This window comes from Callospermophilus lateralis, chromosome X (assembly GCF_048772815.1).
Source record: "Callospermophilus lateralis isolate mCalLat2 chromosome X, mCalLat2.hap1, whole genome shotgun sequence".
In the NCBI taxonomy this organism is placed as follows: domain Eukaryota; kingdom Metazoa; phylum Chordata; class Mammalia; order Rodentia; family Sciuridae; genus Callospermophilus; species Callospermophilus lateralis.
The window spans coordinates 38,958,498-38,971,396 of NC_135325.1; the positions used below are offsets into that span (position 1 = coordinate 38,958,498).

The 12,899-nt window shown below is 34.6% G+C and overlaps 1 protein-coding gene across 4 annotated transcripts in view; it reads right to left on the reverse strand.

The window, feature by feature from the left end:
- The window catches only part of Wnk3 (WNK lysine deficient protein kinase 3), a 140,021-nt gene that overhangs the window by 32,447 nt on the left and 94,675 nt on the right, over positions 1-12,899 (reverse strand). For all 4 annotated transcript variants that reach the window (XM_077107182.1, XM_077107180.1, XM_077107181.1 and 1 more), the window contains exons 12-16: positions 8,486-8,602; positions 7,123-7,278; positions 6,990-7,041; positions 6,096-6,233; positions 4,816-5,750 (exon numbers count right to left, since the gene is read on the reverse strand). In XM_077107182.1, the coding sequence (XP_076963297.1) occupies positions 4,816-5,750; positions 6,096-6,233; positions 6,990-7,041; positions 7,123-7,278; positions 8,486-8,602 (1,398 nt within the window). The remainder of the gene's footprint in view (positions 1-4,815; positions 5,751-6,095; positions 6,234-6,989; positions 7,042-7,122; positions 7,279-8,485; positions 8,603-12,899) is intronic.

A 12,899-nucleotide genomic window follows, 5' to 3' on the forward strand; every position in this document is an offset into this window, starting at 1 on the left:
ATACTGTCTTAGATAAGCATTATTTGACTTAGGGCAGATTATAATGAATTCTGAACAATCAGCTTTTATTGTCCAAAGTCCCAGTTTGGAATGGTAATAATGTTACTTCAATGAGGAAGTGAAATAACCCTCAATATTACAATTTAGACATGTTGCATTGATTCCACTGAAATTACAGATTTTTAATGTATAGTAACTGGAACAAGATGGCATATTTAATATATGTTCTGTCCTCCCGTATCAATCCAAATACCTAGATAAAACAGGAAAAATAGATATAGACACAAACATATATGACTGAAGGAAGAAAAAACAGATCATGTCATATGTAGGAACTGTTTCAAAATGCTGCAAACTCCAGTGACATATATATGAGCCGCAAGAATGAGCTGTGGTTCACCAAAAAGGATGAGTGCTTGGCTAAAATGTTTATAAAACTCTACAAAATCTATCACCTATTTGTCTCATCAAAATTATCTCTCAACATCCTTCTATTTAAGTGGCCTTCTTTTGCTTGAACAAATATCTATCTGTTAATGTTATTACTATATACAAGTATTTCCCTGGCCACTCTGTGTAGAGTAATCCTCTAAGCTATCACCACCCTTTTTTATAAAAATTTTATTTGTCTAGGGGCTGTTTCGCCCACTAGAATGTGAACTCCACAAAAATAGAGGTTTTTATTTATTCGCTGCTCAAAAGATACTCACTGTACTGAAGAGTGCATTTGTTGGGATACCAAAGAAGAACAGACACTCAGCTCTGCCCATTCCATTCCCATCTCGACAACAAACAAAAGACAGCAGAACATCTACCCTTCAAATAAGAGTAGAAAATGGAAATGGTATGTGGCCAAACGAAAGGTCAAAAGGAGACAATATTTTGGAGGAGGGTAAACTCTCCTGCCTTCAGAGAGTAGCTACTGGGCTATCCTCCAGGTAGCATTAGAGTCAAGTGATAATATCCAATGCCAGAAAGGACATCCCATGTTTTTCCTCCAATTATTGGAGGAAGGCTAGCATTTGGTGATTATGCATAGCATTTATAGACAGATGAATAAGGAATCTTGCGAGAGAAAAAGAAAAAAATGCACACATACTAAGAATCACCACTATGGAAATCCAACACTATAAGAAACACTAAATTGAAATAGAGGAAAAGCCAAGGAAATGGCATTAATAACATTGGGTAAAACCTTCATATTGTCAGAGAGATGTGTGAATATACAGTCATGAACTATACAACATTTAGGTCAAGAATGGATAACGTATATGACAGTGGTCCTGTATAATGGAGATACTCTGGAAGCTGACGCAGGAGGACTATGAGTTCAAGGCCAGCCAGAGAAAGTTAGTGAGACCCACCCTGTCTCAAAACAAACGAAAAAAAATTCATGTTGAAATTTCATTCCCATTGTGTCATATGTAGAGGTAGCATTATATAGACATCTATATTTCCACTTCTGTGAGACATATGTCTAAATGATTCGACTATTTTACTGAGTGGTCTGATCTTTTCTTTCTGATTTGTAAACATGATTTATATATTCAACTATTAATCTTTAGTACATTTTCTAAGGAAAAAAACAAAACTTGTCTGAGTGCAGTGGTGCATCCCTGTAATCTCAGCAGCTCTGGAGACTGAGGCAGGAGGATTAAGAGTTCAAAGCCAGACTCTGCAATGGTGAGGTGCTAAGCAACTTGTGAGACCCTGTCTCTAAATAAAAATACAAAATAGGGCTGGGGATGGTACTCAATAGTTGAGTGCCCTTGAGTTCAATCCCCAGTACCCACCTCCCCCCTCCAAATTTTTTTTTTAAATTTTGGGAAAAAATATGTGCAAAAATAGACTGCTGTGGAAAAGAAGGCAAGAATAAGAGTGATTTCAAAACTCAGATTCATGATTGTCAAATGAAAAATTAACTGGAAAAGGCTAAGTAGCAGGATAGTAACCTGACATACTTTTGAAAATTGAAGTTATGCCTGAGAACATAAATTAAAAATGAGAACACACTGTTAAGAGATATGGAGGATATATCCAGGAGTCTGGATATCTATAACACTTCTAAATTGAAGCCAGAAAGACAATGGAAGGAAAAATAAGACAATAATAAAGTTTACTAGAAATAAAAAAGATACTAATCTTCAAAATCAAAAGGCCATCAAAGTTATGTTCACAATGAATAGAAAAAAATAGTTTCATATCCTGTGTTTTATAAGTCACTAACCACATGTAGCTGTTCAAATTTAAATTAAATTAAAACTTTAAGCCCTAAGTTACACTTGTCACATTTTATGTGCTGAATAGTCATGTGTGGTTTAGTGATTATCATATTGGACTACATAGATATAGAACATTTCCACATTGTGGAAAGTGGTCTAGAATAAAAACAAGCCACCTACAGATGAATGATAATCAAATTAACATCACTCTCATCAGCAACACAGGAGGTTAAAAGACAGTAAAACAATGTCTTCTAAGTTCTGAGAAGAAAAGATTTTGATCCTACCGTTCACTCTTAATCAAGTGTGAAGCAAAATTAAGATATGTTAGGACATGCAAAAACAACAGCAAAGACAAATTAGATAACCATGTAACATATCTGAAAACATTACTCACAGAAGTATTTCAGGGGAAAAAAGAATAATTTGAGGACAACAGAAACAGTGACAACTAAATATGATTCAGATATAGCAATGAACACTGAAACAAATAAAATAATCCATTTGACCTTGATGCTTGAAATAATCTCCTCTGAGCAACAAAATTTAAATGGTAGAGAAAAACATTTCATTTCTTATGGTTCCAGTCATTTGTTGTTATTGTATCACACACATGATCATAATATAAATGCATATTTATTGATTTTCAGTTTTTTTGGTACTGAGGTTGAATCCAGGGGTGCTCTACCACTGAGCTACATCCCTATTCCTTTTTATTTTTATCTGATATATAGTCTCACTAAGTTGATGAGGATGACTTCGAACTTGCAATCCTCCTCAGCTTTAGCCTCCTGAGGAGCTGGGATTACAGGCATGTACTATGGCAACTGGCTTTGGTTTTTATTCATAGAGTCAAACCCTCACTCTCTGTAGCAGCAAGTAGATGGGTATTATCTAAAATTACCAAATCAAGAAATATATACCATACACACACACACACATACACACACACACACACACACCAAAAAAAAAAATTACAAGTGGTCATTAATGGTGATGACCACAGAATTAGAATTGGGAACATCAAAGGGTTCAGGGAATAAGAGGTAGCAATACAACAGTTAACTATTTATTTGAATGTAGTGCTATGGATCAAACACAGGGTTTCATATACACTAAGCAAGAACGCTACATCCCCAGCCAACAGTTACTTTAAATCTATAATCTTTATAAATGACTTTTGTGTTTACTTGTTACCTTTTAAATTTAAAATTACTAGTTTATCAATAAAACTAATTATATCTATTGAATAATTTATTATGCAGTTATTTTTAATAGTTAAAAAGGTAGAACTATATGTAATGACACTGATGCATGTGCATAATTAAAGATAATGCAGAGCAACATATGTGAAGTATTTGTACATAAATATTTAAAAGAAGTTGCAGAGCATGATATATTTCTGAAGAAAATATTATGATATATATGTAAACATATTTGTGTAAGCTTAAGAAAAGTCAATAAGGATAAGCACCAAATTACTAGTGGTTACCTCTGTGATTTGAAGGGCTAGGAAAGGGAAACTAGGACTGGGGGTATGGCTCAATGGTAGAGTGCTTGCCTTAGGTACAATCACAAATAACACAAAATAATATAAAATTGAAATAAGGAAAGAAAAAAAGGAAAATTAGTGTTCCTACATTACATAGGTGAGTACCCCTAATTTGTAAATCTAAAATTCAAAATGCTCAAAAAAAAGTCTTAAACTTTATGAGCCCTAGCATGATATCACAAGTAGAAAATTTCACATATGATTTTATATAATGTGGCTCAATCCATGTTTTTTTACACTACATACTGGAAAAAATTGTCTGTGGGCTCTGTGTATATGGTATACATGAAACATAAATGAATTCTGTGTTTAGATTTGGGTCTCACCCACAAGGTATCTCATTAAGCAAATATTCTAAAATCTAAAAAACTCCAAAATCTGAAACACTTTTTAAAACCAAGACCTTTTGGATATAGGATACTCAACCTGTATGTATGTGTTTATATATACTTTAAGTATAGGCCTGGCACAGTGGTATAAACCTATAATCTCAGTAAGTTAGGAGGCTGAAGAAGGAGGCTCACAAGTTCAAGGCCAGCCTCAGCAACTCAGGGAGACCCTGTGCCAAAATGAAAACAAATAAAAATGGCTGGGGATGTAGCGCAGTGGTAGAACACCCCTGGGTTTAGTCTCTAGTACCAAAAAAAAAAAAAAAAAAAAAAAAAAAAAAAGTCATGGGACTATGGATGACTTTAACTTTTTTTCCAAATAAATTAAACCTATCAAATCACGTTTAAATTAAACTATGAAGTAGAAATCAAAAAGTAAGTTCTTTCTATTAGAATCTTCTATAAATCAGGGGTTTTTTTCCCCTATCATTAAAACAAATATAGACACTGCTTGCAAGTTCCTAGTTACTTCACTAGAGGGCTCTCTTACCCATAGTCTACCAGGTCTCCTGAGAATTTCTGAGCACCTGTAGCATATAGGTCATGGCATCCTTAAATACCTGTGTCCTTAAAATCTCATTTCAAAACACAGAATTTTAGAAGAGAAGGCATTTCTTTAAAATCATAAGGAAACAAAAAGACTGATACTTACATGTAAACACAATTCGCTGGGTACAGAAGTTATCACATTCAGGTCCCTTTTGAACACTGATATGTTAGCAGGCTGACTTGCAGCCACATTGGAGAGAATCTTAGAGCCCATATGTTGGAAATTAGGGGATTGTGCAGGGCTATCTTGAATTCCACAGTGACTGATGGCTATGACTTCTGGCATTGGACAGGAGAGTGTATCTTCAGCAGAGGAAGAAAAAGGAGAGTCTATGCTTTGGGTGTCCTTCTGGCTCTCAGGATAGATGCTAGAGATGCTGTGTTCCTGATAGAGCAAGTTTCTTAATTTTTCATCCAGAGTTTTAATTCGGTTGTCTGCAAACTCCATTTTTGGAGGTCTTTCCCCATCTGACTCTAGGACAGTAGTGGGTAAAAGGGTAGTTGATTCAAGGCCAGGAGTCTGAGTGGAAACAACTGCTTTTGGAGAATTTGCTTCAGTGTTCACTATGTTTTCTCCTTCTTGGGAAATAAACTCTGCATCCATAGTTGGCTGCTGTCCTGGTAAGAACTGAGGTTTTTGATCAGATACAAATGTTGAGGTTGTAACAGCATTACCAGCAATCTGAGTTGATTTGCCACCATGAGCTACAAGCACATCAGCCTGACTGGCAGGTGGGTGACATGAATATACAGGTATGAACATGCCTGTTTGGCCAGTGAGTCCCTCACATTCAATTGGAACTGAAGTAGTGGAATAAGTGGAACTACTGGTAACTGGTGTCATTATCTGCCTGTTATCTTCCACTTGAAAAAGTATAGCTGGCTGTTCACTTTTTACACCAGCATATTCAGAAATCTTACCATCAACTACATCCTTGTTTTCTGATTTGGAAGTAAAAAGTGCATGCTGGCATGGATTATTTTCTATACTGAGCAGTGTGTCCTGTGATATTTCCTTATTATTTTTACTTTGTGAACCTGGAACAATAACAAAGTAACAGTTAATTACATACTGATGAATGCAAAGCATAGACTAATACAAAAGTTCAAAAGTGACAGGAAAAGCAAGGGACAAATGAGAACTGATATGAGAGAGAATATGCTTATAAACAAGACACAAAATATCAAACAATCCAAGCTGGAATAAAAAAAACAACTTTGCTTTTTTATAAATATTAAATAAAAATATTTAAAGTTATACACTGTCTTCAAATATGCTTATGAAAATAGTTGTAAAATATTCAAGAAATAAGTTAAAATATGGTATGTTTTACATTCATATCCTCCAAATCTGGAAAAGCCTGGCAGTGAATGAGAGCTTACTAGGAAATGGATGTAGCCCAGTGACTGCAGCCATTGAAGGCTGAAGAGAAGGAGGAGACTGAGCCTCTCGGTTTCTTATTGTCTGATTGATACAGAATCGCCACCGACCAACTGGAGATGATTGAGGAGCAGATTCATCTGTAGAAATAATTAGCAAGAAATCAATGTGCCAAGCAAATGTCAGTTCATTTATTTCATTGACTTAATAAAACTAATTTCAAAAACGAATCTGTCTTGGGGCTGGGGTTGTGGTTCAGCGGTAGAGTGCTCACGTGCGAGGCACTGGGTTTGATCCTCAGTACCACATAAAAATAAATAAATAAACAAAACAAACGAATAAATAAATAAAGGTATTGTATCCAACTACAACTAAAATAAAATATATTTTTTTAAAAAAATTATCTGTCTTATACCTACATTCCCAATAGTAATAGGATAAGTATAATGGTAGTGCTTATCAGAGCTGTATAAGTGTGTCATCAGTGGAATAAAATAAAGATAAAATATGACTATATGACTATTAAAACATGAGGCAAACTTAGAATACAATGATTTTAGTTGAGAAACTTTCTGTCCATCTTATATCTGAAAAATCAATTGACCAGTTTTGTTTTAAACAGGCCATTAAAAGTCATCACACTGTGACTGCTTTTCTGGTAACATACCATGTGACAACTGAGAAATACATTAATCAGATAAAGAACCAACACTTGGAGGAAATTTGGTGAATGAATTTTTATATCTGAGATACAAGGTCCTTTCAAAGTGTTAGAAAATAACAATTTATCAAATTACTTTATTGGCTAACATTTTTCTCCAAGAAGGGATATAATTTAAAGTTTCCAAATGTCTTATTTCAAAAGCCAAATGGTAAATGTAATTAAATATACTTACTGCTGGTTTGGGTAGAAGCAGAATTTATCTGGACTTGTTCAGATGATCCTGTCTAAATTAAAAATGAATAGATAAATAAAGAAGTTCCTGACACGTATTCAAAAAGACCCATTTGCTAAACAATCATTCTTACTTGGTTACTGTTAGATTCCAAGATAACAGAGTCAAGTCCAATGACTTTTTCTGCAGCAGAGTGGACATGAAGGATCTCCTGGGCTTGACCTACGATAGCCCTCAATTCTTCTACAAATTTTTCCTTCTCATTTTCCAGCACAAAGTTATCTTCAACCTGCCCCACAACAAAAGTCAGTCTATTCATGAGAATGAATTTAGTTTCTTCAAAATTATAATACTGTATTAATGGTGGTTACCACAAAGAAAAACATAAATATGGAGTATCTAAATCCAAGTGTCAAAACAGAATAAAGACCAGCAATAAAACACCACATAATACATTCAATTATTCTTTTTATTTAATTTTTATTTAGTTGTCAGTGGACATTTATTTATTTATGTGGTGCTGAGGATTTAACCCAATGTTTACAACAAAGATGTCCAAAGTAAAAGGTTTTCAATCACAAATCATAAAATTCATCATCTTTGGAGATGTTTCATAACAGCCCAAAGACCTTTAGTTGGGCTAAGTGTACACGGGAATTATGAAAGTATAGTCATCTCAAAAAATACTCTGCTAATTAAGAAGCATAACTAACAAAATTAACTTTTAAAATGTTAATTTTGCCCGGGTGCAGTGGTGCATGCCTGTAATCCCAGTAGCTCAGGAGGCTGAGGCAGGATTGTGAGTTCAAAGCCAGCCTCAGCAATGGCAAGGCATTAAGCCACTTAGTGAGATCCTGTCTCTAAATAAAACATTTTTTAAAAGGGCTGGAGATGTGACTCAGGGGTTAAGTACCCCGGGTTCAATCTCTGGTAACACCCCCTCCCCCCAAATTTATTTCCACTTCACCAAAAAAGCAGAAACAAATGCATTATGCACTCTCCTACCACCCAGATCCCATACTTATCCAATAAAGGAGAAAAATACTAACTTAAGCCTACTAATTCAAAGAAAATATTAAAAAACTAAATGAAATGAAGAAAATAACTTGAACATTTACATGGAAGATGTTAGACCAGTAGTTTGCACATTAGAAATTACCTTGGTAACTTGACAAACTATTGATGTTTAGGCCTCAACTTCAAAGATTCTGATTTAATCAGTAACCCACACAATGGAATTATTTTTATAAAGTTTATTAGATTATCTCAACATACAGGCAAAGGGAAAAAATATTGATCCACAATAAAACTCTTTCATATTTTTCGAAAGAATATGCTGAAACTAAATAAGATGCAGCAGCTTATCCTGATCAGAACCTCTGTATAAATTTTAAAACTAACCATGCCCTTTAAAGAGAGATGGCTCCAAATAAATATAGAGAAAATAAGAGACAGATAATGTTTAAGGGAAAATAATTTGTATTTACGATACTTACCATATAGTCTGCAATATCTTCTGGTGCATCACCATCAACATCAAACTTGAAGGTGACCATCTTATTGTTGTGTGTTTCCAGCTGGCACTCTACCATGTTGTCTCCAGAGGTTGACACCTATGAATACATATTTCACCAGTTTAAGATTCATTGTCTTCACTTTGTAAATTGTACACAGACTATCTAGGATGAGTTCACATATAATAAATGCTGAAAATGACTTACACATTAACACTCTAAAAACATTCTGTTTTCCCTTTGTGAAATACTACATAAAGAGCCATCCTATGACAAATATAACAGGTACAAATTACTCAGTAAAATCTTAAATGAGAGTGGGATGCAGTGGTTCACCTTCATAATCCCAGCTACTTTAGAGGCTTAGTTAGCAAGAATGCAAGTTTGAGGTCAGCCTGAGCAAGTTAGCAAGATACTTGAGACAACAGTCTCAAAAAATTTTTTTAATTGAAAGGGCTAGGATGTAGCTAGGTGGTAGAGCATTTACCTAGTATGTGCAAGGCCCTGGGTTCAATCCCCACAGTTACAATAAATAAATAAATAGAAATGTGATCAAGTAGGAAATAAAATGGAACTTTTACAAAAAAGCAAAAAAAAAAAGGTTATAATAGTCACTCTAGCTTTATGCAATGCAATATCTAAATTTAATCACTCATTTCCAAAATTCTCTTAATGTAGCAACATGTATTTAGAAATTTTAGAAATGTTTTTATGTGCATATGCTAGAAATTGAACCCAGGGCCTTGCATATGCTAAGCCCATGCTCTATCACTGAGCTACACCCTCAAGCCTCAAATTTTCACTTTTTAAACCACTAATCTATTTCTAGGGATCTATTTATTCTACGGAAATAATTGGGGACAGATACAAAGATTTATGTTCTAGGATATTTGCTGCAGAGAATGAAGACAAAGTTAGGGGAAAAGACTGGCAAAAAGAGAACAAATTTTAAAAGTATGACAATGAAAGGAATGCTAAAATTATATTTGTATACAAGGGCCTATCTAATGTAGCCATTTAAAATGTTATTGAAAACTTACTTAGTGATATAGGAAAATATACATGATAAGTTTTGAAAAAGACAAAATAGTTTGAGGATATAGCTCAGTGGTAGGGTATTGCCAAGCATGCATGAGGCCCCAGGCTTGATCCCCAGTGCTGCCAAAAAAGAGAGGGGATATAAATTTGTATGTAGACTTCAGCAACCAACTGAAATATATATTGTACTGGTTACAGATACAGACTTTGAAGTCTAATCTGGGTTAAGATCTGACTTTATCACTTGCTAGTTGTATGACCTTAAGCAAATTATCTCTCTTGACATTCTCATTTCTTAAGAGTATATTATCACCTATTATATAGAGTGTTTGCATTACATGAAAAATTTATGCATAAACTGGGCACAGTGACACAAGCCTATAATCCCAGTGACACAGGAGGCTGACACAGGAAGACTGCAAGTTCAAGACCAGCCTGGGCAATTTAGTGAGGCCCTAAGCAACTTAGTGAGATGCTGTCTCAAAATTATAATAAAATAAAATAAAGGTCTGGGGATGTGGCTATGTGGTAAAGTGCCTCTTGGTTCAATCCCCAGTACACACAAAAAAAATTAATACGTAACATTTGGGGTGTCTATCACAAAAGAATTTAATAGTTTTGCTATAATTACTAGTACTATCACAATCTTAATGTAAAATGCTAAATGTACATGCAGAATAAAGAAATGAAAACACAGCGAGAATGTTAAGAAATCATGAGCAGAACATCCAAGAATTATGGGATAACATCAAGAAACCAAACCTAAGAGTTATTGGGATACAAGAGGGTACAGAGGTCCAAACCAAGGGAATGAGTAATCTATTCAATGAAATAATACTAGAAAACTTCCCAGACTTAAAGAATGAAAAAGAAATCCAAATACTAGAAGCCTACAGGACACTGAATATACAAAATCATAAGAGATCCACACCAAGACATATAATAATGAAGATGCCCAACATACAGAATAAGGAGAGAATCTTAAAAGCCACAAGAGAGAGGAAGCAGATTACATTTAAGGGTAAACCAATCAGGATAACTGCTGATCTTTCAACACAGACTCTGAAAGCTAGAAGATCCTGGAACAACATATTTCAAACGCTGAAAGAAAAAGGGTTCCAACCAAGAATCATGTATCCAGCGAAATTAAGCTTCAGGATTGAAGATGAAATAAAAATCTTCCACGATAAGCAAAAGTTAAAAGAATTTGCAGCTAGAAAACCAGCTCTTCAAAACATCCTTGGCAAAACATTACAGGAAGAGGAAATGAAAAATAACAATGAAAACCAACAACGGGAGGTAGTACAATAAAGGAAAAACTAAGCATAGAGGAAAAACTAAACATGTTAAGTATCATACATAACCAAATATGGCTGGAAATACAAACCATATCTCAATAGTAACCCTAAATGTTAATGGCTTAAATGCACCAATCAAAAGACATAGGCTAGTAGAATGGATTAAAAAAAAAGATCCAACAATATGCTGCCTACAGGAGACTCATCTGATAGGAAAAGACATACACAGACTGAAGGTGAAAGGTTGGGAAAAATCATATCACTCATACGGACCCCGGAAGCAAGCAGGGGTGTCCATACTTGTATCAAATAAAATAGACTTAAAGCCAAAGTTAATCAAAAGGGATAAACAAGGACAATACATACTGCTCAAGGGAACCATACACCAACAAGACTTGACAATCATTAATATATATGCCCCAAACAATGGTGCAGCTACGTTCATCAAACAAACTCTTCTCAAGTTCAAGAGTCTAATAGACCACAACACAATAATCATGGGAGATTTTAATACACCTCTCTCACCAATGGACAGATCTTCCAAACAAAAATTGAATAAAGAAACCATAGAGCTCAATAATACAATAAATAACTTAGACTTAATTGATATATACAGAATATACCACCCAACATCAAGCGGATACACTTTCTTCTCAGCAGCACATGGATCCTTCTCAAAAATAGACCATATATTATGTCACAGGGCAAAGCTTAGCAATTACAAAGGAGTTGAGATACTACCATGCATTTTATCTGATCATAATGGAATGAAATTGGAAATCAATAATAAAATGAGAAAGGAAAAACCCTACATCACATGGAGATTAAACAATATGCTACTGAATGAACAAAGGGTTACAGAAGACATCAAAGAGGAAATTAAAAAATTCTTAGAGGTAAACAAAAACTCAGAAACAACATATCGAAATCTTTGGGACACTATGAAAGCAGTTCTAAGAGGAAAATTCATTTCATGGAGTTCATTCCTTAAAAGAAGGAAAAGCCAACAAATAAATGACCTCATACTACACCTCAAAGCCTTAGAAAAAGAAGAACAAATCAGCAGCAAATACAGTAGAAGGCAAGAAATAATTAAAATTAGAGCAGAAATCAATGAAATTGAAACAAAAGAAACAACTGAAAAAATTGACAAAACTAAAAGTTGGTTCTTTGAAAAAATAAATAAGATTGATAGACCACTAGCCACACTAACAAAGAGAAGAAGAGAGAGAACCCAAATTACTAGCTTACGGGATGAAAAAGGCAACATCACAACAGACAATTCAGAAATACAGACGATAATTAGAAATTATTTTGAAACCCTATACTCTAATAAAATAGAAGATAGTGAAGGCATAGATAAATTCCTTGAGACATATGAACTACCCAGATTGAATCAGGAAGATATAAACAACCTAAACAGATCAATATCAAGGGAGGAAATAGAAGAAGCCATCAAAAGACTACCAACCAAGAAAAGCCCAGGACCGGATGGATATACAGCAGAGTTTTACAAAACATTTAAAGAGGAACTAATACCAATACTCCATAATCTATTTCAGGAGATAGAAAAAGAGGGAGAACTCCCAAATTCATTCTATGAGGCCAATATCACCCTGATTCCCAAACCAGAGAAGGACACCTCAAAGAAAGAAAACTACAGACCAATATCCCTAATGAATTTAGATGCAAAAATCCTCAATAAAATTCTGGCAAATCGTATACAAAAACATATCAAAAAGATTGTGCACCATGATCAAGTAGGATTCATCCCTGGGATGCAAGGCTGGTTCAATATACGGAAATCAATAAACGTTATTCACCACATCAATAGACTTAAAGATAAGAACCATATGATCATCTCGGTGGACGCAGAAAAAGCATTCGACAAAGTACAGCATCCCTTTATGTTCAAAACATTAGAAAAACTAGGGATAACAGGAACTTACCTCAAAATTATAAAAGCTATATATGCTAAGCCTCAGGCTAGCATCATTCTAAATGGAAAAAAACTGAAGGCATTCCCTCTAAAATCTGGAACAAGACAGGGATGCCCTCTC